Source organism: Coregonus lavaretus, assembly GCF_964263955.1.
Source record: "Coregonus lavaretus genome assembly, chromosome: 16".
In the NCBI taxonomy this organism is placed as follows: domain Eukaryota; kingdom Metazoa; phylum Chordata; class Actinopteri; order Salmoniformes; family Salmonidae; genus Coregonus; species Coregonus lavaretus.
In genome coordinates this window covers 6,566,379-6,590,802 of record NC_140003.1, presented here as the reverse complement: position 1 = coordinate 6,590,802, position 24,424 = coordinate 6,566,379, and the positions used below count along the sequence as shown (strand labels likewise).

The 24,424-nt window shown below is 42.5% G+C and overlaps 1 protein-coding gene across 1 annotated transcript in view; it reads right to left on the bottom strand.

The window, feature by feature from the left end:
- The window catches only part of LOC311143741 (striated muscle preferentially expressed protein kinase-like), a gene marked incomplete at both ends in the record, with an annotated part of 131,903 nt that overhangs the window by 29,933 nt on the left and 77,546 nt on the right, over positions 1-24,424 (bottom strand). Inside the window, 19 exons of the mRNA XM_084179615.1 lie at positions 694-846; positions 1,231-3,982; positions 4,093-4,161; positions 4,538-4,580; positions 4,818-4,970; positions 5,250-5,276; positions 5,364-5,536; positions 6,482-6,559; positions 6,865-6,922; positions 7,152-7,352; positions 14,888-14,987; positions 15,539-15,707; positions 16,032-16,144; positions 16,437-16,609; positions 18,158-18,281; positions 18,476-18,682; positions 19,181-19,285; positions 19,951-20,070; positions 22,744-22,973. Of these exons, the coding sequence (XP_084035741.1) occupies positions 694-846; positions 1,231-3,982; positions 4,093-4,161; positions 4,538-4,580; positions 4,818-4,970; positions 5,250-5,276; positions 5,364-5,536; positions 6,482-6,559; positions 6,865-6,922; positions 7,152-7,352; positions 14,888-14,987; positions 15,539-15,707; positions 16,032-16,144; positions 16,437-16,609; positions 18,158-18,281; positions 18,476-18,682; positions 19,181-19,285; positions 19,951-20,070; positions 22,744-22,973 (5,048 nt within the window). The remainder of the gene's footprint in view (positions 1-693; positions 847-1,230; positions 3,983-4,092; positions 4,162-4,537; positions 4,581-4,817; positions 4,971-5,249; positions 5,277-5,363; positions 5,537-6,481; positions 6,560-6,864; positions 6,923-7,151; positions 7,353-14,887; positions 14,988-15,538; positions 15,708-16,031; positions 16,145-16,436; positions 16,610-18,157; positions 18,282-18,475; positions 18,683-19,180; positions 19,286-19,950; positions 20,071-22,743; positions 22,974-24,424) is intronic.

Below are 24,424 nucleotides of genomic sequence, written 5' to 3'. Positions count from 1 at the left end.
CCTAGAACATTAATCTCTTGTATGCCAGGGTTGTGGGTTCGATTCCCACGGGGGGCCAGTATAAAAATATATGTATTCACTAACTGTAAGTCACTCTGGATAAGAGCGTCTGCTAAATGACTAAAATGTAAATGTAAATGTATTCTATGAACATGGCAACCATGTTCTGTGTATGTTTGGTGGAACGTTGATGGAATATTCTCATAACCCTCAGAAAACTGGACAAATGATATTGGATTGCTGTTTCTCCTTGTCCATTGAGTGCTTATAGAGTAAGGAAACCAATATGAAATGTTGTAATTTGCCGAGCTGAGTATCTGGGTTTTAAAACCCTTTTCAAATACACAGCCTAAACCTTTTATTTGTTTGAATGGTTATTTTATTTAAACCAAATAGTCTACCAAATTGTATTTGAAAGTATTTTCAATTACTTCTTTCAAATACTATATATTTTCAAATACCTGGGTTAAATGCATGGAAGTGTATTTGAGTCAGTGTATTTGAGTATTTTCAAATACTTTCCAAGTGTATTTATACTACTTGTGTAAATATTAAACTACTTTTCATTTTAAATAAAATATATCTGAATAGTTATTTTGAAATGTTATTGAGATATTTGAAATAGTATTTGAACCTAGGTCTGGTAATTTGGATGAACTATCTGTTTAAGAAATGAGGGACTTTAAGGATTACCAGATGCCAGTCTGGAGTATGAGCGAGAGCGCATGGAGCCATTTTCTCTGGCAATAGCCGTGGGGATATCAGGCTGCGAGACCGTCTTGTCTTTCTTGCTGCCTCTGGTTAGGCCCCAACGGTCCCATCGGGACCTACGTTCGCCCTCTGCCCCTGCCGGAGGGAACAAATGTAACAAACTTAAACAGAAATAGTAACAAAGAAAAAAGGGGATGGTAGCACACATAGGGAAGCGTGCTTACTAAGATTGTTCTTACATACTGAGATACAAGAAAAAGTAAAAGGTTTGGTTGGGGAAGGGGGTGGGATTTGCATAATTGTTTCCCCAAAATGTTAATGAATCTTACTACATGTACCACTCCAGAATAGTGACATTGTCTCTGTACAGTGATAATGCACCCTTTAATTGGTAAAGTTACGTTTTGTCTAATTCTGCTCAGTAATCATCCTCAAATTAAACATATGACATTTTCAGGTGTAGGGGGAACATGTTAATTCTAAATAAATGTTATTTCTATGTTGGTAGAAGTCTCGTACCCTTTGACGCTGTCTCCGACTTGATGCTGGACATGGACTCCAGGGACTCTGAGGAGGCTCCGGTGCCCGACTGAGAAAACAGCTGGTTTTGAGGGACACTGGGTCCAGCCATATTCTTTAGGCTACGTCCCTCGGAAGTCGACCTGCGCAGAATAGAGAACAGGGGTGTCTTCTTGCTCTCTGGCCTGTTGGCTTCCCTCTCCTCCGCCGCTACCCTCCTCTCCTCCGAGGCACTGCGGATCCTCATGGATATCCCGGACACCGTCGACTCAATCTTCCTGCGCATGGCCATGACTGGCGACTCGTTTGGCTTCTTTGGCTCCTTGACCTCCTGTTCTACCTCGGCTTCCGTTCCCCCGTCCATCCTCATCATCTCCACCTCCTTTCTCTCCTGGGAATGGGATCCTCTTCGGCCGGGGAGAGCCCAGGAGAGCCGACGGCTGGGAGCCACTGGTTCTTCCTCATTTGGCTTTTCGTCCTTGCGTTCGGCTGACGGAGTCCTCTTGAGGCGCATGGAGAGTCTTCTCATAAAACCTTGGTCCTTCTGGGCCTCGCGGAGATCCTGCACCGACTTGGACTTCTCCTCCAGTCTCCTGGGGAAAAACTCAAGTGGTGCTCCAATGGGCCCAGGACGGTATACATCTTCGCCTGACTCGTCAGAGTCCAAACAGGCTACTGGTTTCTCCTCAGGCTTTGACCAGTTGAGAAGCTTCAGGCCTCGAATGAGGGAAGACTCACGCTTTTTGAAGCGTGCCTTGAATATTTCCTCAGAGGCAATGTCCTGGAGGTTTTGTCCCCCTGGCGAGAGCTCATGTTGGGGCGTGGGGCACGGGGAAACCTTGGGTGGACTCGTTTCCTTGGGCTCAGGGGATGCCACCCTTGAAAAGACTGCAGGGTGTTCCCCTGGTGTAGATAGCAGAGCTACTGGCTTTGATGGGTCAGGTACAGGTGTAGATGTTGGTAATAATGTTGGTGCTGGAAATGGGGCATGTGCAGGGACTGGAACAACTACAGGGGTGGAGTCTGCTAATGGGGGACTAACTAGGGGCTGAAGCGAGGGGACCATGATGGTCTGCATTATGCTAGCGTACGCAGAGGTCCTACCGTCTGGGAGAACAGTAAGGGCAGGTGGAGAGGGAGTCACATACGCAGGTGGAAAGGGAGTCACAACATTATCTGGTGCCCTTGAAAATGCTGGTGCAGGCATGACCCTGATGGAACTTGTAGTAATGACCATTTCAGAAGATTTCACTGGTGCCTTCACTTCTTCTTCTACTTCTTCGACTTCTTTTTGTACTTCTTTGTGTACTTCTTCAACTTCTCTAGCTTTTGGTTCATCTACAGGAACAGTCACTTTTTCCTCAATCTCTTCTTTCTCTTCCTCCATTGGTTCCTCTAATGTAAGGACCCTCACAGGAGGGCTAGGCTCCCTCGGGGCCACGTACTCCGGTTCGATCATTGCTTCTTCTGACATGCTCGTGTTCTTCTCTGAGAAACCACTTGTGCTCGATCTCTCGTCTGCATTACTGTCTGTGGTCACGCCATCAATTTTTTTACCAACTGACTCCGCAGTCTTAATTTCCTTGTCCTCCATCTTGGTTGTTGTCTCCTGTTCCCCAGGCTCTGGGCTTGGTGTGGGAAGTTTAGGGGAAGGTTCCCTGGGAGTCACAGGGCGGGAGTCATTCTTGAATGGCTCAGTGAGAGCAGACATGGATATGGCCTCCTTGAGCCTTCGCTCCTCTATCTGCGGGATCTCCAGTGGCTCCCCAGACCGTCTGTGCACAGGAATTGGCTCTGCATCATCTCCTTCACTGAATGAGGCGCTCTTGCGAAGCAATTTGGGTTTGGGCACGTCCTCTCTGGGCTCGTCGCTGGAAGCCGCCCTGGTTAATGGGGGAACCCCTAAGCGGGGGGCGCGCGAGTAGCGTTCCAGTGATGACGACCGCTGATTTCCATTGTCCATGCCCAGCGTCTCCAGCAGGGGTCCTCGCAGGCCGCTCATCTTCTTGTCCACGGAGCCGCCTCGGAGTAGCCTCTGCCGCATCAGCTCCAGTTTGAGAGCATAGTCCTCCTGACTCAGAGGCCCTGGGCTCGTGCTCCTCCTAGGCAGCTCCATCGATACTGTCTTTTTGAGGACTCGCCGGCCCCTTCCCGGGGTTTCCTCTTCTGCACCCTCTTCTGGTACAAGGTGGAGCAGCAGCGCGCTGTCGGCAGATCCCCCTCTACGCAGCGGCCCCCTTCTGGTTCCTATCTCTGGCTTATCCGACTCCAAGCTCAAGCCTCTGCACAAGGGCCTTCTTGCCTTCTCTGATACTTGCACCAACTCTGCGGGGGGCTCCTCGTCCGAAGACCCCTTGTCGTTTTCTAGCGTTGACCTTTTCCTGGTGTGGCCTCTACCTGCAGATTCTCCAGCCTCTTTCTCTTTCCCCGTGGATTCACTCACCATCTTCTCTTGGCCATGAGCAACTGTTGATCCTGGTCTGTCAATGGGGCCATTTGGCTTGCCTGTGCCTTCCTGATCGTCCTGGATCTCATTCAGAGACATTCTTGATCCGGAGAACTCCATGGTGAGTGGCATTGGAATGAAGGGCAGCTCGTCAATATCTTCGTCGGAGTCAGAGGATGATGATGGTGGGGGTGAGCCCTCTTTGAGGTGTCTGGGAACAGCGATGGAGATGTGGCTGGATGAGTCGTTCAGCAACTCAGGTATGGACCTCATGACCATTTTGGATTTGTAGCTGATAAGGGACCGCTACAAAAGACGGACATAAACAATTTATTACACAGAATTAGATACAATTCAAGACATTCTTTATAAAAAATTAATACAAATAAAAATATGATTGATGACAGATCCCTTACCTGCCACTTTCGACGAGACACAAACTTCTTGAGGGCCTCTGTGCTTATTGCCTTCCCCTTGGTAAGGGTCTTTATGAAAAAATTAAGACAGAATAAATTAGCATGTATTAGTCCATAATTTTGAAATTGCTCAATATTTTACCAAAATATATTTACATTTACATTTACATTTTAGTCATTTAGCAGACGCTCTTATCCAGAGCGACTTACAGGAGCAATTAGGGTTAAGTGCCTTGCTTAAGGGCACATCGACAGATTTTTCACCTAGTCGGCTCAGGGATTAGAACCAGCGACCTTTCGGTTACTGGCACAACGCTCTTACCCACTAAGCTACCTGCCGCCCCATATATATGACGGGGGATCTCAAGTCAGAACAGAACCCTAAAGCAATTCTTGTTTGTGATGCGTCACACATGAGTCCATTGTCAAAGTTCACATGCCTCACCTTGAACCATGGATGACGGAGACACTCCTGTGTATCAGGCCTCCTAAAGGGATGACATGATACCATTTTACATTAGATTTCTAGTCAGTCTTAAGAAGCCCACAAATGCTTAAGAACTGAGGAAAAATCCTAAGGACAAATCCTATCTTGACATCCGTAACTAAAATTGTCTGGAACATTGACGATTAAATCAAACGCATGATTTACATGACATTCTGAGTAGCACATGGACATCTCAAGTTTTGGCCTGAACATGTTAAAATCTATAGTTGTTACTCACAGTCTGTCTGCCACCAGCAGTTTGATGATGAATCCCTTAGCTTCACGGCACAGGTCAGCGAACATACTCTCCTCAAAAGCCACATTGTAGTTCCTGATGTTGAGCACGGAGCTGCGGTCATTCTCTCCAGCAAATGGAGACACTCCAGTCAAGCTGAAATGCAGAAACACCTGTTAACTTCTCTTCCTCTCACTAATTGTTCACTGATTCTAGAGCCATGTATAAATATGGCATGTTTGATAGGGTCTCTAATAGCAATTAAAATAGGAATGAACAGGTACTTATGTGGTGCTTATTTATCTATCTGGCTTGCAAAGTGTGCATGTGCATAATTCCATGCTTAAATTGTGATTAATCATCTTATGAATCATTGATTGGTTTTGTAATCGTTGTATAGACACCATATTTAAGACACATTGAACGTGTACCTACCACAGATATGTGATGACTCCAATCGGCCTGGGAAGAGAAAGAAGAGAATTAGAGAGGATCCATTTGTGATATGAATCAAGTTTTAAACACTTGCATGGCCTCCAGCATTTTTACCAGATATCAGTTGCCTTGGATACAGGAGTTTGGTTGACAATTTCTGGAGCAACAAATTCTGGTGTGCCATATTTGCAGTATTGAGCCTCGTCGGGTGTGAGCTCCATGGCGTTGCCGAAATCACAGATGCGGATCTGATCACCATGGGGGTCTGCCATGAGTATGTTATCAGGCTAGGGAGGAAACCCAAAGATAAGGTCAGATTTCAGAATAACGACCAGTGGTCATAGTCATAACCTTGTTTTTGACCAAATTTGTGCATTCAGAGGGACATATTCCTTGTCTAAACGCACACCTGCAATAAACAAAAACACAGTACTACCCAGAATACCTATTGTGAGATATCTTTAAGGCCCCACACCCTAATAGGGATATTTTTTTTTCTTTATCATATCACAATCAACTTGTATTTTTTTTCCTGAAATATGTTATTAAAATATGCAAATTAGGTGATATCTCATTAAATATGCACATATTGGCATACATTTACATTTTAGCGCAACTACATTTTTCTGGCCACTGGATGATCAGCCTAAATGTTATTTTTTACATTTCTTTAAGACACTCCAGGATAAATACTTTTTTCATCTTTCTATCTGTAAAATACTAAATACATTTTTGGCACATTTTCCCAAATAAAATATTATCTAAAATAGAGAATTGACAGCATATCAACAATTCCCTCTAGGCAAGTCTGGAGAATATCTAAGGATAACCACACCAAATTTAGTGAACGCAGATGCTTCTGAAGCAGAGAAAAAGTTGGCTTGTGGGAAGTGTCGGACTTTGGGGAAATGGCAATTAAAGACAAGTACACTGAATTAAGACTAGCAAACACCAAAAGACTATTTAGACCCAATCACCATCTCTTCAAAGTAAGTTACTAAATGTAGTCCCGTTTGTAATATTTTGTGCAATTCAATGTAGTGAGCTTTGAAATTATTGATGTATGTCCATTTTAAAATGTTGATGACAGTGGTATGATAAACTAAAGAAAAAACTATCATTAATGGACCAAAATACCAACAAATCTCAGAAATAATAGCTAGATGCAAAAATGTTATTTCAGCCTGATGTGCCTGGCCTTAAAACTCTCTTTTAACTAAAGACGTGTTTACCTTGATATCCAGATGGACGATATTTTGATGGTGAAGGTAGTCCACACCCTCCAGCAGCTGTCTCATACAGGAGCGGATCTGCAGGTATACCAAGTATAGAGATATGTTACTGTCATTATGTTACATTTTGTAAAGATATTATGGGAGACAAGACACACATTCTTATACAATAAGAGAAACAGGGTGGTTTGATCATATCAAGTGTTACCCAAGGTCCCACTTATTCCTGTAAAAGTGTGTGAATTTACTTGGTTGTCTTTGTTAGATAATAATTATAGGGGCCAGGTTGGTACAGACAAGAGTTCAATGATCTTACAATAGGGGTCACTGTTACTCATGATCCCATAATGAAGTGTCCCCCAAGCACACAGTAACCAACTCACGTCCGACTCCATCACTGTAGATTTCTTTGTAAACCTCTCCAGAAGCTCCTCATCGCATCTTTATGCATTGATCAAGGAGATTTATGACACTGGAAATACTTCATAATTATGACAGGAGATAAATGAGGGAAAAAAATAGGCAAACACAGGAATGTGAGTGTGTCTGTGCATGTGTGTCTACTAAAAATAATGACCATTATACCTGCCAATTTCCCCACTCTTCAAGCCAAATGGTATACTTAATCTGTGTAAAAGGCCCCAGTGAGTATGAACTCTGAAAAGGATACATCTCTGTGACAATGATGACTGCGTTCTTCTTCTCAAAGGCATCATGGAAATACAGGACTCTCTCGTGGTCCAGCCCAGACAGCAGGTTCATCTCTCTCAGGGCAGATGCCTTCCTCTTGGCTCGGGCAGATATGAACTTGGCAGCATACTCCATTTTACCCACTTTCTGCGTCACTCGTTTCGCGTAGGAGAAAGCTCCTCTAAAATATTGTTTTATTGATGGGGAGGTAACATTTTACAATCACTTTCATGAAAAAGCATAAAACAACGATTTCTAAACCGTGAATAAACACATATTTCATTATTTATAAGCATGACTCAACATTTATAAGGAAATAGTTCTTAAAATTAATACAAAAATAAGAATTGATTTGTTGGTTTTACAGACCCCTAGACTTTTTCCTAATTTTGTTACGTTACAGCCTTATTCTAAAATGGATCAAATAGTTTCCCCCCCTCACCAATCTACAAACAATATCCCATAATGACAAAGCAAAAACAGGTTTTTAGACATTTTAACAAATATATAAAAAATTAAAAACGGAAATATGATATTTACATAACTATATATACAGAGCATTTGGAAAGTATTCAGACCCTGTACTCAGTACTTTGTTGAAGCACCTTTGGCAGTGGTTACAGCCTCGGGTCATCTTGATTATGACACTACAAGCTTAGCACAACTGTTTTTGGGGAGTTTCTCCCATTCTTCTCTGCAGATCCTCTCAAGCTCTGTCAGGTTGGATGGGGAGCGTCGCTGCACAGCTATTTTCAAGTCTCTCCAGAGATGTTCGATCAGAGACTTGTCCCGAACCCACTCCTGCATTGTCTTGGCTGTGTGCTTAGGGTCGTTGTCCTGTTGGAAGGTGAACCTTCACACCAGTCTGAGGTCCTGAGCGCTCTGGAGAAGGTTTTTATCAAGGATCTCCCTGTACATTGCTCCGTTCATCTTTCCCTCGATCCTGAGTAGTATCCCAGTCCCTGCCGCTGAAAAACATTCCCACAGCATGATGCTGCCACCACCATGCTTCACCGTAGGGATGGTGCCAGGTTTCCTCCAGACATGACAGTTGGCATTCAGGCCAAAGAGTTAAATCTTGGTTTCATCAGACCAGAGAATCTTGTTTCTCATGGACTACGAGTCTTTAGGTGACTTTTGGCAAACACCAAGTGGGCTGTCATGTGCCTTTTACTGAGGAGTGGCTTCTGTCTGGCCACTCTACCATAAAGGCCTGATTGGTGGAGTGCTGCAGAGATGGTTGTCCTTCTGGAAGTTTCTCCCATCTCCACAGAGGAACTCTGGAGCACTGTCAGTATGACCAAGGTCTCCCTGACCAAGGCCCTTCTCCCCCAATTGCTCAGTTTGGCCGGGCGGCCAGCTCTAGGAAGAATCTTGGTGGTGCCAAACTTCTTCCATTTAAGAATGATGGAGACCACTGTGTTCTTGGGGACTTTCAATGCTGCAGACATTTTTTGGTACCCTTCCCCAGATCTGCGCTTCGACACAATCCTGTCTTGGAGATCTATGGACAATTCCTTCGACCTCATGGCTTGGTTTTTGCTCTGACAAGAAATGTAATCTGTGGGACCTTATATAGACAGGTTTGTGCCTTTCAAATCATGTCGAATCAAATGAATTTACCATAGCTGGACTCCAATCAAGTTGTAGAAACACCACAAGGATGATCAATGGAAACACGATGCACCTGAGCTAAATTTCGAGTCTCATAGCGAAGGGTCTGACTACTTAAGTAAATAAGGTATTTCTGTTTTTTAAACCTGTTTTTGCTTAGTCATTGTGGGGTATTGTGTGTAGATTGATGGGGGAAAAAAATTATCTAATCAATTTCAGAATAAGGTTGAAACATAACAAAATGTGGAAAAAGTCAAGGGGTCTGAATACTTTCCTAATGCACTGTATATATATATATATATATATATACACAGATGAAGTCGGAGGTTTACATGCACCTTACCCACATACATTTAAACTCAGTTTTTCACAATTCCTGACATTTAATCCTAGTAAAAATGACTCCAACCTAAGTGCGTGTAAACTTCCGACTTCAACTGTATATATACAGCTCTGGAAAAAATTAAGAGACCACTGCAAATTTTTCATAAATCAGCATCTCTACATGTATGACAGCCATTCCATTCCAGTGTCTGTTGAATTCCAACACAGGCACAACTCATTCTACTGAATTAGGTACTGATTAGGTGATCATCTGAACCAAATCTTATTTAACGAGGAAAAGTATAAAAAACACTGCTGTGGTCATCACTATCCTCTTGCAATAGGACCAGCTGGATGGCAAAAACAGTGATAATAGTACCTGGAAAGTAATATTAATCAAAAAATAACTATTGACCATGCCAATAGAGTTGAAAAGGAACGTTTTGAGTGAGGAAAAGAAGGGTTTAATTCTGGCTTTACTGGCAGAGGGATACAGTGAGCGTCAGGTTGCTTCCATCCTTAAGATTTCAAAGACGGCGGTTCATAAGAACAAGGTCAAGCAGTAGACATTGGGGACAACAAAGCTACATACCGGCAGAGGGCGAAAACGACTCTCTACTGACTGGGATGACCGACAACTCATTCGAAAGTCACCCAACAACCGTAGAATGACATCAAGTGACCTACAAAAAGAATGGCAAACGGCAGCTGGGGTGAAGTGCACGGCGAGGACTAGGGGCAGGGCTGAAGTCGTGCAAAGGTAGAAAAAAGCCCTTCATCAATGAGAAGCAAAGAAGAGCCAGGCTGAGGTTTGCAAAATACCATAAGGATTGGACCGTAGAGGACTGGAGTAAGGTCATCTTCTCTGATGAGTCCAATTTTCAGCTTTTCCCAACACCTCGTTGTCTAATGGTTAGACGGAGACCTGGAGAGGCCTACAAGCCACAGTGTCTCGCACCCACTGTGACATTTGGTGGAGGATCGGTGATGATCTGGGGGTGCTTCAGCAAGGCTGGAATCGGGCTTTGTGAAGGATGCATTAATCAAGCCACGTACAAGGTTGTCCTGGAAGAAAACTTGCTTCCTTTTGCTCTGACATTGTTCCCCAACTCTGAGGATTGATTTTTCCAGCAGGACAATGCACCATGGCACACAGCCAGGTCAATCAAGGTGTGGATGGAGGACCACCAAATCAAGACCCTGTCATTGCCAGCCCAATCTCCAGTCCTGAACCCCATTGAAAACTTCTGGAATGTGATCAAGAGGAAGATGGATGGTCACAAGCCATCAAACAAAGCCGAGCTGCTTGAATTTTTGCGCCAGGAGTGGCATAAAGTCACCCAACATCAATGTGAAAGACTGGTGGAGAGCATGCTAAGACGCATGAAAGCTGTGATTGAAAATCAGGGTTATTCCACCAAATATTGATTTCTGAAGTTAAAACATTAGTATTGTGTTGTTTAAAAATGAACATGAACTTATTTTCTTTGCATTATTCGAGGTCTGACAACACTGCATCTTTTTTGTTATTTTGACCAGTTGTCATTTTCTGCAAATAAATGCTTTAAATGACTATATTTTTATTTGGAATTTGGGAGAAATGTTGTCAGTAGTTTATAGAATAAAACAAAAATGTTATTTTACCCATACACATACCTATAAATAGTAAAACCAGAGAAACTGATAATTTTGCAGTGGTCTCTTAATTTTTTCAAGAGCTGTATATACACATTGAGTGTACAAAACATTAGGAACACCTTCCTAATATTGAATTGCACCACTTGTTGCCCTCAGAACAGCCTTAATTAGTCGATAAATGGACTCTATAAGGTGTCGAAAGCGTTCCACAGGGATGCTGGGCCATGTTGACTCCAATGCTTCCCACATTTGTGTCAAGATGGCTGGATGTCCTTTGGGTGGTGGACCATTCTTGATACGCACAGGAAACTGTTGAGTGTGAAAAACCCAGCAGCTTTGCAGTTCTTGACACACTCAAACCAGTGCGCCTGGCACCTACTACCATATCCCGTTCAAAGGCACTTCAATTTTTTGTCTTGCCCATTCACCCTCTGAATGGCACACATACAAAATCCATGTTTCAATTGTCTCAAGGTTTAAACATCCTTCTTTAACATGTCTCCTCCCCTTCATCTACACTGATAGAAGTGCATTTAACAAGTGACAATAGCCTTCACATGGATTCATCTGTTCAGTCTATGTCATGGAAAGAGCATGTGTTCCTAATGTTTTGTACACTCAGTGTGTATATATATATATATATATATATATATATATATATATATATATATATATATATATATATATATATATATATATATATACAGTGGGGGAAAAAAGTATTTAGTCAGCCACCAATTGTGCAAGTTCTCCCACTTAAAAAGATGAGAGAGGCCTGTAATTTTCATCATAGGTACACGTCAACTATGACAGACAAAGTGAGATTTTTTTTTCCAGAAAATCACATTGTAGGATTTTTTATGAGTTTATTTCCAAATTATGGTGGAAAATAAGTATTTGGTCAATAACAAAAGTTTCTCAATACTTTGTTATATACCCTTTGTTGGCAATGACACAGGTCAAAAGTTTTCTGTAAGTCTTCACAAGGTTTTCACACACTGTTGCTGGTATTTTGGCCCATTCCTCCATGCAGATCTCCTCTAGAGCAGTGATGTTTTGGGGCTGTTGCTGGGCAACACGGACTTTCAACTCCCTCCAAAGATTTTCTATGGGGTTGAGATCTGGAGACTGGCTAGGCCACTCCAGGACCTTGAAATGCTTCTTACGAAGCCACTCCTTCGTTAACCGGGCGGTGTGGTTGGGATCATTGTCATGCTGAAAGACCCAGCCACGTTTCATCTTCAATGCCCTTGCTGATGGAAGGAGGTTTTCACTCAAAATCTCACGATACATGGCCCCATTCATTCTTTCCTTTACACGGATCAGTCGTCCTGGTCCCTTTGCAGAAAAACAGCCCCAAAGCATGATGTTTCCACCCCCATGCTTCACAGTAGGTATGGTGTTCTTTGGATGCAACTCAGCATTCTTTGTCCTCCAAACCCGACGAGTTGAGTTTTTACCAAAAAGTTATATTTTGGTTTCATCTGACCATATGACATTCTCCCAATCCTCTTCTGGATCATCCAAATGCACTCTAGCAAACTTCAGACGGGCCTGGACATGTACTGGCTTAAGCAGGGGGACACGTCTGGCACTGCAGGATTTGAGTCCCTGGCGGCGTAGTGTGTTACTGATGGTAGGCTTTGTTACTTTGGTCCCAGCTCTCTGCAGGTCATTCACTAGGTCCCCCCGTGTGGTTCTGGGATTTTTGCTCACCGTTCTTGTGATCATTTTGACCCCACGGGGTGAGATCTTGCGTGGAGCCCCAGATCGAGGGAGATTATCAGTGGTCTTGTATGTCTTCCATTTCCTAATAATTGCTCCCACAGTTGATTTCTTCAAACCAAGCTGCTTACCTATTGCAAATTCAGTCTTCCCAGCCTGGTGCAGGTCTACGATTTTGTTTCTGGTGTCCTTTGACAGCTCTTTGGTCTTGGCCATAGTGGAGTTTGGAGTGTGACTGTTTGAGGTTGTGGACAGGTGTCTTTTATACTGATAACAAGTTCAAACAGGTGCCATTAATACAGGTAACGAGTGGAGGACAGAGGAGCCTCTTAAAGAAAAAGTTACAGGTCTGTGAGAGCCAGAAATCTTGCTTGTTTGTAGGTGACCAAACACTTATTTTCCACCATAATTTGCAAATAAATTAATAAAAAATCCTACAATGTGATTTTCTGGACAAAAAATCTCAATTTGTCTGTCATAGTTGACGTGTACCTATGATGAAAATTACAGGCCTCTCTCATCTTTTTAAGTGGGAGAACTTGCACAATTGGTGGCTGACTAAATACTTTTTTCCCCACTGTATATATATATATATATATACAGGACCAGTGAAAAGTTTGGACACACTTACACAATCAAGGGTTTTTCTTTATTTTTACTATTTATTTAGAATAATAGTGAAGATATCAAAACTATGAAATAACAGATATGGAATCATGTAGTAACCAAAACAGTGTTAAACAAATCAAAATATATTTTATTATTTACATTTTAGTCATTTAGCAGACGCACTTATCCAGAGCGACTTACAGTTAGTGAGTGCATACATTTTCTTACTGGTCCCCCGTGGGAAACGAACCCACAACCCTGGCGTTGCAAGTGCCATGCTCTACCAACTGAGCTACAGGGGACTACTATATTTGAGATTCTTCAAAGTAGCCACCCTTTGCCTTGATGACATCTTTGCACACTCTTGGCATTTTCTCAACCAGCTTCATGAGGTAGTCATCTGGAATGCATTTTAATAAACAGGTGTGCCTTGTTAAACGTTAATTTGTGGAATTTCTTTCCTTCTTAATGTGTTTGAGCCAATCAGTTGTGTTGTGAAAAGGTAGGGGTGGTATACAGAAGATAGCCCTATTTAGTAAAAGACCAAGTCCATGCTATGGCTAGAACAGCTCAAATAAGTATAGAGAAACAACAGTCCATCATTACTTTACGACATGAAGGTCAGTCAATACGGAAAATGCAAGAACTTTGAAAGTTTCTACAAGTGCAGTCGCAAAAACCATCAAGCGCTATGATGAAACTGGCTCTCATGACGACCGCCACAGGAAAGGAAGACCCAGAGTTACCTCTGTTGCAGAGGATAAGTTCATTAGAGTTAACTGCACCTCAGATTGCAGCCCAAATAAATACTTCACAGAGTTCAAGTAACAGACACATCTAAACATTCACTGTTCAGAGGAGACTGCGTGAATCAGTCCTTCATGGTCGAATTGCTGCAAAGAAACTACTACTAAAGGACACCAATAATAAGAAGCGACTTGCTTGGGCCAAGAAACACGAGCAATGGACATTAGACCGGTGGAAATCTGTCCTTTGGTCTGATGAGTCCAAATTTGAGATTTTTTATTCCAACCACCGTGTCTTTGTGAGACGCAGAGTAGGTGAACGGATGTTCTCCGCATGTGTGGTTCCCACCGTGAAGCATGGAGGAGGAGGTGTGATGGTGCCTTGCTGGTGACACTGTCTGTGATTTATTTAGAATTCAAGGCACACTTAACCAGCATGGCTACCACAGCATTCTGCAGCGATACACCATCCCATCTGGTTTGCGCTTAGTGGGACTATCATTTGTTTTTAAACAGGACAATGCAATTTGACCAAGAAGGAGAGTGATGGAGTGATGCATCAGATTACCTGGCCTCCACAATCACCCGACCTCAACCCAATTGAGATGGTTTGGGATGAGTTGGACTGCAGAGTGAAGGAAAAGCAGCCAACAAGTGCTCAGCATATGTGGGAACTCCTTCAAGACTGTTGGAAAAGCATTCCTCATGAAGCTGGTTGAGAGAATGCCAAGAGTGTGTAAAGCTGTCATCAAGGCAAAGGGTGGCTACTTTGAAGAATCTAAAATCTATAAGATATTTTGATTTGTGTAAAACTTTATTGGTTACTACATGATTGTGTTATTTCATGTGTTATAGACGAGTGATGAGATATGTCCATAGTTTTGATGTCTTCACTATTATTCTACAATGTAGAAAATAGTAAAAATAAAGAAAAACCCTTGAATGTGTAGGTGTGTCCAAACTTTTGACTGGTACTGTATATATATATATATATATATATATATATATATATATATATATATTTCTTCTTTCTAGCTTTATTTACAAACTGGTGCCTCACCTCCCGATTTCCTTGTGGATGTCATAGTAGTCAGTCAGCCGACGCATCTTCCTGAGAATTGTCTCCTCGTCCTCCATTGGATCCTCCTTGTCTTCTCTAACTGCAGGGTAGCACAAAAGTGAGTGCACACAAGTACAATGTACCCTAATTACAGGCCCATATGTCATAGTATTCTGCCCCTGAGATAATCACATTCCCAACCGCTAATTTACATTGGCCTCTACATAGCTGCATCTCAACAATCTGACTAATAATTGTCCTTTGTGATCTACCTAAGCAATGATGAAGGGACATTTCACTCCAAAATGAAAGTTTATCCAATGTTTTCAGACCTCAAATGTAGTCTAACGTCAAAATTAATCCAAAACCTACGACATCGGTTGTGTAGATCTGGCTGTCTCCACCCCAAATGAATGGAAATTATAAGCACCCTTTCATTTGGGGATTAAGTCATATAGCTGGATCGACACAACTGATGGCCTAGGATGTGGACATATCTCATCAATCGTCTACTTTTGAGGTCTGAAAACATTGGACAAACTTTCATTTTGGAGTGAAAGGTCCTTTTAATTCATTATCTTTGCTTACACAACTATGCCTCTGTGTCAATACTGGAATGCATATTTGATTGAATGGTATGCAGAGGCTTACCTGTGTGTACGGTGAGCTCAGCCTTACAGGACACAGAGCCAGCCAGGTTCTTGGCTGTGCAGGTATACACCCCTGAGTCTTCCAGACTTGTGTTGAGCACCACGAGGGAGCATTCGTTGTCGTCATACACAAAGGTGATGTGACTACTCTCACACAACAATATATCATCCTGAAACCAAGTAACAATAAGTCACTCTGAATGTAATCTTTTTTACATGAAAATAAACAGCCTAATATGATTACATAGAATGTCAATGTTACCTGTAATTACACACTTAGCATATTAGAACCTAATTTGAAACATAATGTGGACAGTTTCCTGTCACTACAATTCAGTCATTATTTATGTACCTTCTCAGCAGCTACTAGCTGAGTACCTACATACTGGTTATCAGTCTTGTTAGCTATTGAGTAACTACAAGGCATGAGTGTGAAATTAATAAACAGTTCCAATGATATAAACACTCATATGTATGTGTCTCAATTTATGCACCTTAAACCAAAGGATGTCGGGAATGGGCTTGCCCTCCACGACAACAGCCAAGCGAGGCGTATCTCCCATGTGCACATCCACATCCTCCATGATTGACTCAAAGGTTGGCGGTGCTACAGATAGGGAACACGAGAATGTGTTTGATAGTGTTGTCACAATACTCAGTATCTCGAAACTCAAAATATCATTGTAAGGAAACAAAACATGACGCGGACAAAATGTCCAGACGACGTACCTTGCTGCAGCAAGGCATTTAGAAAAAGTAGCTAACTTTTTAATGGCCATAACTGTTGTGGATTAGAAGAGTGTCCCCTTTAAAACAATGCAAAGCGCTTTGAGCTCCTGTAAATAGAGATATATCCAAAAATTCTATCCATTATCACAATCCATCATTATTACACTCACCTGCCATTTCCACACTAAAGATGCAGGAGTCGCTGCCAAACTTGTTGGATGCCACACACATCAGTTGGCCCAAGTCGCCACTCGTCACCCTCAGGATCTTCAGAGAGTGCTGGTCGTCATCGGGCATACTCATCTCATACAGCCCAGGTTTGGTGGCAAGGACCACTCCCCTCCTGAAAGTAGAGAACAAGAAGGCAACTTAGATATCCCATTGTCGGGGTGATGCTACTTTTTGTGGGTAAGAACTTTTGTTGTGTGACTGTTTCACACATTTCCTTGTTTTATCCTAAAGTACTTGGTATTAAAATGACATTTTTGCACACTTGCATTTTTGGGGACTCAATTGTGGTGGCGCAAACAAGAAGGCCAGGTGCTTTTCAAATACAGGTAAAAACAATTACTAAGAGTTGATTGATGGCTCAGTGTGTTTGTGGGTTTGATTCCCACATGGGTCACATACAGTGCATTCGAAAAGTATTCAGACCCTTTCACTTTTTCCACATTTGGTTACGTTACACCCTTATTCTAAAATGAATTAAATTGTTTTTTTTCCTACCTCATCAATCTACACACAATACTCCATAATGACAAAGCAAAAACAGTTTTTTGGGGGGCAAATGTTTTACAAATAAAAAACTGAAATATAACATTTACATAAGTATTCAGACCCTTTACTAAGTACTTTGTTGAAGCACCTTTGGCAGTGATTACAGCCTCGAGTCTTCTTGGGTATGACACTACAAGCTTGGCACACCTGTATTTGGGGAGTTTCTCCCATTCTTCTCTGCAGATCCTCTCAAGCTCTGTCAGGTTGGATGGGGAGCGTCACTGCACAGCTGTTTTCAGGTCTCTCCAGAGATGTTCGATTGGGTTCAAGTCCGGGCTCTGGCTTGGCCACTCAAGGACATTCAGAGACTTGTCCCGAAGCCACTCCTGCACTGTCTTGGCTGTGTGAAGGTGAACCTTCGCCCCAGTCTGATGTCCTGAGCGCTCTGGAGCAGGTTTTCATCAAGGATCTCTCTGTACTTTGCTCCGCTCAACTTTCCCAAAATCTTGACTAGTCTCCCAGTCCCTGCCGCTGAAAAACATCCCCACAGCATGATGCTGCCACCACCATGCTTCACCGTAGGGATGGTGCCAGGTTTCCTCCAGACGTGACGCTTGGCATTCAGGCCAAATAGTTCAATCTTGGTTTCATCAGACCAGAGAATCTTGTTTATCATGGTCTGAGAGTCCTTTAGGTGACTTTTGTCAAATATTTTAGTCCAGGTCATTTTTTTACTTTGAAGTGGCTGGATGCCCTTTGGGTGGTGGACCATTATTGATACACCCAGGAAACTGTTCAGTGTGAAAAACCCAGCAGCGTTACAGTTCTTGACACACTCAAACCGGTGCGCCTGGCACCTACTACCATACCCTGTTCAAAGGTACTTCAATCTTTTGTCTTGCCCATTTGTCCTCTGAATGGTACACATACCATGTCTTAATTGTCTCAAAGCTTAAACATATTTCTCTACCCTGTCTCCTCCCCATCATCTACACTGATTGAAATTGATTTAACAGGTGACATCAATAAGGGATCATAGCTTTCACTGGATTCATGTGGTCAGTCTGTCATGGAAAGAGCAGGTGTTCCTAATGTTTTATACACTCAGTGTATTTGACCGCAACTCTACATTATTAATAGAGTATCAGGTGTAGTGATCCAGTGCGTGACTTGCCTCTTCCAGATTACTGCAGCGTTGATGTGGTTCAGAGTTATAGTGATGCTGACTGACTGGTTCTCCTGCACATAGACCATGTCTGGCTTATCAATTATGACTGGAGCCTCCTGAAGATATGGACCTTGGGAGATATAAAATCATGTAAAGGGATAGTTCATCTAAATAAAAAAATTACATATTTGTTTCCTTTCCTTGTCAGCAGTCTTTAGACAAGGAGAGAGTGAAATCCATGCTTTTTTAGTTATCAGCCCCTGCCACCAACCAATATAAGCATCATGTCATCAATTCATGTTGCCCTCACTTGATGGCTCATACCTCTTTCGACAAGTTGCACTGGGTCTGTGGACGGAGAGGGTTTGCTAAAGGCCTTGGTTGTGATTGACAAGACCCTGAAGGTGTAGCGGACTCCTTTGGAGCAAGTGGTCACTGTGTAGCAAGGCTCTTTCAAACTGGACGCTATGACGGTCCACTGGTTCGAGCCGAGCGCTTGTTGTTGGATGGCATACATCAACGTGTTGGGATCTGCAATGACAAACATATACATTTTCAATGTGTGAATGCATGTAGACAGAGCATGACTTTGACCAGCTGTGTAGATGGCCGATGGAATGGCATTCAAACAAAATTAAATTGAACGTGTACTAGATGTTTTCCTGTACTAGAAAAACGGATGTATAACAAAACAAAATGCAATTTAGATGTGCTTGAACTGTTATATTCCCACACTGCAGATTTGTATGAACCCCATCACCGATACCGTCTACCCGCAGCCGCATCTTATTCAATATTCTTAAACAATAAATTATTCACCCTGGTGCTGTGCTTTCGATTTTAGACTATGACTTGGCAAAACTAAATGCAGTAAAGATATATCATTCTTCAGTTTTACATTTTTATTTTATTTTTATTTATATATTTTTTACAATTGTCTAGCAGCTCTAGCTCTTGAAATACAGGAAACCATGGCTCCACAGTCCACATTATATTGAATGATAGTAATGCTAGTGAAAAGAAAATGACCAATAGAGGGATCCAGCCTCCGGGGTTTCTTCCAGCTCAGGGTGATAGTCTTGCCAGTAACAGTCTCTATTACTGGGGGCCCATCTGGAGGGTCTGGAAGAACGTCTGAAAATAACCAAACAGCAATAGATTTATGATTTAACACTACAAGTGTTTAACACCATAAGTGTTCACTTTTAAGTGTTCAATCACCTTCATATTATACAGTATCCCTTTATCACCTCCCCTACAGTAAATAGCTAAGTTGAATAGGAGGATAAGCATTTTATCATAGGTTTGCACGTTTGTTAAAAGCACAAGGTGCCTAATTCCATCAACACTGTAATTCAAGTTAATGGGGAATGGTGAAATCCCCTTCTTGTGCATGCATCAAGATCCCAAATTGACCCCTAGCCCCTTGGCACTCCTCTAGAACTGAAACAATTGGATAGGTACGCGCAATATGGTGAAAATTCTACCCAGTCGAGGCAAAGCAAGGCAAACCTATGTAATTGCTGTGTTGCTTAAACCTATCAGATTATTTCAGATCTACAGGAGTACTATGGGGGTAGGGGCTATATGGGGTTGATTTGGGATTCAGCAACAGACTATACTCTCTTGACAATGTTGATAAAATGTCAACTGACTTAAAATGGCTCTTAGGCAATATGAGGCCCATACATGCACATGACAATGGACAATGTCTTACAATGCATTATAACTGTATAATAGTGCATTATACATGTAGGTTGGAAGTAAGTATTAGCAAAAAATCATCTGGGATTCCTCACCAGTCACGTAGAGATGGGCGTAGCAGGTGGCCTTGCCCACCTTGTTGGAGATTACGCTCTTGTATACCCCTCCGTGGGCGTGGCAGACAGAGTGGATGACCAAGCTGTGGATGTCTCTGACTGGAAGAGAGGAACAGCACAGGGGTGAGTTTCTCAAAGCCTTGATAGCATTAAGATAATCGTTATATCCTGCTGAAAGTGCATTTTTTGAATCCAAGCTGTGCAACAAAAAACAATGTTGCACTTAAACTGATTAACCCCCTAAAGTCGATTGACACACCGGTAACATCATAAAAAAATCCCCATCAAAATCCGACAATATAACCTAGAGATATCAGTTTTTTTGCATTGAATGTGTCAAGTGTGTTAACCCTCGCAAAGCTGCCAGCCCAGAAGGCATCCCAAGCCATGTCCTCATGTGCAAACCAGCTGGCTGCAGTGTTTACGGACATATTCAATCTCTCCCTATCCCAGTTTGTTCTCCCCACTTGCTTTAAGATGTCCACCATTGTTTCTGTACCCAAGAATGTGAAGGTAACTGCACTCTGTCATCATGAAGTGCTTTGAGAGGCTACTGAAGGATCATATCACTTCCACCTTACCCAACACCCTAGACCCACTACAATTTGCATATCGCCCCAACAGATCCACGGATGACGCAATCACCATTGCACTGCACATTGCCCTATACCACCTGGACAAGAGGAATACCTATGTATGAATGCTGTTCATTGCCTACAGCTCAGCCTTCAACACCATAGTGCCCTCCAAGCTCATCACTAAGGGCCATGGGTCTGAACCCCTCCCTGTGCAACTGGGTCCTAGGTGGTGAAGGTTGGAAACAACACATGCACCACACTGATCCTCAACACGGAGGCCCCATAGGGGTGCATGCTCAGCCCCCTCCTGTACTTCCTGTTCACCCATGACTACGTGGCCATGCACGTCTCCAACTCAATCTTCAAGTTGGCTGACGGCCCGACAGTGATAGGCCTGACAGCTTACAGGGAGGAGGTGAGAGCCCTGGCGGAGTGGTGCCAGGAAAATCACCTCTCCCTCAACGTCAACAAAACGAAGGAGCTGATCGTGGACTAAAGGAGACAGCAGAGAGAGCACGCCCCCATCCACATCGACGGGGCTGCAGTGGAGAGGGTCAAAATCTTCAAGCTCCTCATCGTGCACATCACTGAGGACATGAAATGGTCCCTTAACACCGACAGCGTGGTGGAAAAGGTGCAACAGCGCCTCTTCAATCTCAGGAGGCTGAAGAAATGTGGCTTGGCCCCTAAGATCCTCATGAACTTCTACAGATGCACCATCAAGAGCATTATGTCGGGCTGTATCACTGCCTGGTATACCCACAACCGCAGGGCTCTGCAGAAGGTGGTGCGGTCATCCCAACGCATCATCGGAGGCACACATTTTACAAATTGCATATTTACATACTGGACTCTTGAAATAGCTCACTCTAATATATCTACTGTTGTACATACCATTCTTAGTATATATTGTGTAAATAAATCTGGTGTAAGTACAGTGCATTCGGAAAGTATTGAGACCACTTCACTTTTTACACATTTTGTTACGTTACAGCTTTATTCTAAAATTGAGTAAATTGTTGTTGTTTTTTCCCTCATCAATCTACCCACAATACCCCATAATGACAAAGCAAAAAACAGGTTTTTAGAAATGTTTGCAAATAAAAAAGACGCTACAAAAGAATCTTGTTTCTCATGGTCTGAGAGTCCTTAGGTACCTTTTGGCAAACTCCAAGCTCATGTGCCTTTTACTGAGGACTGGCTTCCCGTCTGGCCACTCTACCATATAGGCCTGATTGGTAGAGTGCTGCAGAGATGGTTGTCCTTCTGGAATGTTCTCCCATCTCCACAGAGGAACTCTAGAGCTCTGTCAGAGTGACCATCGGGTTCTTGGTCACCTCCCTGACCAAGGCCCTTCTCCCCCGATTGCTCAGTTTGGCCGGTTGGCCAGCTCTAGGAAGAGTCTTGTTGGTTCCAAACGTATTCCATTTAAGAATAATGGAGGCCACTGTGTTCTTGGGGACCTTCAATGCTGAAGAAATGTTTTGGTACCCTTCCCCAGATCTGTGCCTCAACACAATCCTGTCTCAGAGCTCTACGGACAATTCCTTCGACCTCATATCTTGGTTTTTGCTCTGACAGGCACTGCCAGCAGTGGGACGTTATATAGACTGGTGTGTGCATTTCCAAATCATGTCCAATTAAATGAATTTACCACAAGTGGACTCCAATCAAGTTGTAGAAACATCTAAAGGATGATAAATTGAAACAGGATGCACTTGAGCTCAATTTCAAGTCTCACAGCAAAGGGTCTGAATACTTATGTAAATAAGGTATTTCTGTTTTTGCTTACATTTCTAAAAACCTGTTTTCACTTTGTCATTATGTGGTATTTTGTGTACTGTAGATTGATGAGGACATTTTTCTATTTTAGAAATGTTAGAAAAAGAATAATGTAACAAAATGTGGAAACGGGGAAGGGGTCTGAATACTTTCCGAATGCACTGTACGTATAGATTGCATTTAGATTACTGTTACAATTGGTGCTATTTGGGTTGTTCATTCGTTTCTTGATAAAACAGTTATTTAGTTATTATTATTTGTGTAATTGTTTGACATTAACTGAATTTCGCTGCACCCGCTATAACTTCTGATAAACTGTGTACGCGACCAATACAATTCGTTTTTATTTGATTTGTTGAAGTTGATGTTTATCTTATAGAGCTGGATTTATAAAATACTAATCTCAACTCACACTGTGTCATTTTCCTGTCCTCCGTGCTGTCAATTCTCTTGCCGTTGTGGAACCACACAATGGTGGGGTACGGCAGGCCAGCCACCTTACACTTGAGCACGGCCTCCTTGCCCTCGATCACGTCAAGGTCGTACAGGGGCTTGACAAAGTCAGGCATGGTGAAGCGCTCAACCTCGTTGTCCGGCACCTCGGGCTCCTCTGGGATGGACGGCATCTTCTCTAGCTTTGCCCTTTGGAGGGATGGAGGGACGGAGGTCAGAGAGAGAGGGAAGGAGGTGAGAGAGAGAAGGGGGAGGGAAGAAGGGAAGGGAGGTTACTATTTGGCAAGACATCACCCAAAACAAACTGTAAATGCACCAGCGACATATTTGTAGAGTCAAAAGCTTAATGTAGTCATTGCGTGCAAGGATTGTGAGACCAAATACTAAACATTTGACTACTTATACACTATAGTGAATTTGATTTCTTTAAATGGATACATAAAAGTGATTTTATGTCTCAATGGTAAAACAGATATGTATGAAAATACCCACAAATAAAAGGTGACATTCTGTTCTAGAACAATATATTAATTATTTGATTTCAAATCCAAAATACTGGAGTACAGAGCCAAAATATAAAATGTAGCTTCATTGTCCATATTCAGTACTGGTACAGTGCCTTCGGAAAGTAATCAGACCCCTTGACTTTTTCCACATTTTGTTACATTACAGCCCTATCCTAAAATGGATTTTAAAAAATCCTCAGCAATCTACACACAATACCCCATAATTACAAAGCGAAAACAGGTTTTTAGAAATGTTAGCAAATGTATTAAAAATAAAAAACAGAAATACCTTATTTACATAAGCATTCAGACCCTTTGCTATGAGACTCGAAAAAATTGAGCTCAGGTGCATCCTGTTTCCATTGACCGTCTCTTATGACCAAAAAGAGCTTATGGATATTAGGACAGCGATTACTCACCTCGTATTGGACAATTGGATTTTTCCTTCAAGGAGTCAGACATAAAGGATATTCTACAGACACCCGACAAGGCACAAATCCCTGTCACTCGCATAAGAAAGAGACGGAGATATCATGGACGTAGGTCGGGGTGCCTTGTAAGGATCTGACGGCGAACGAGTAAGCTGCCTCTTCCATCAATCCCATTAGCCAACGTACAATCATTTGAAAACAAAATTGACAACCTAAGATCAAGAATATCCTACCAAAGGGACATAAAAAACTGTAATATCTTATTTTTCACCGAGTCGTGGCTGACCGATGACATGGATAACTTACAGCTGATGGGATATACGCTACATCGGCAGGATAGAACGTCTGACTCTGGTAAGACAAGGGGTGGTGGTCTGTGTATATTTGTAAACAACAGCTGGTGCATAAAATCTAATACTAAGGAAGTCTCAAGGTTTTGCTCGCCTGAGGTAGAGTATCTCATGATAAGCTGTAGACCACACTATTTACCAAGAGAGTTTTCTTCAATTTTTTTTGTAGCTGTCTATTTACCACCACAAACCAATGCTGGCACTAAGATTGCACTCAAAGAGCTGTATAAGGCCATAAGCAAACAGGAAAACGCTCATCCAGAGGCAGCGCTCCTAGAGGCCTGGGACTTTAATGCAGTGAAACTTAAATCCATTCTACCTAATTTCTACAAGCATGTTAAATGTGCAACCAG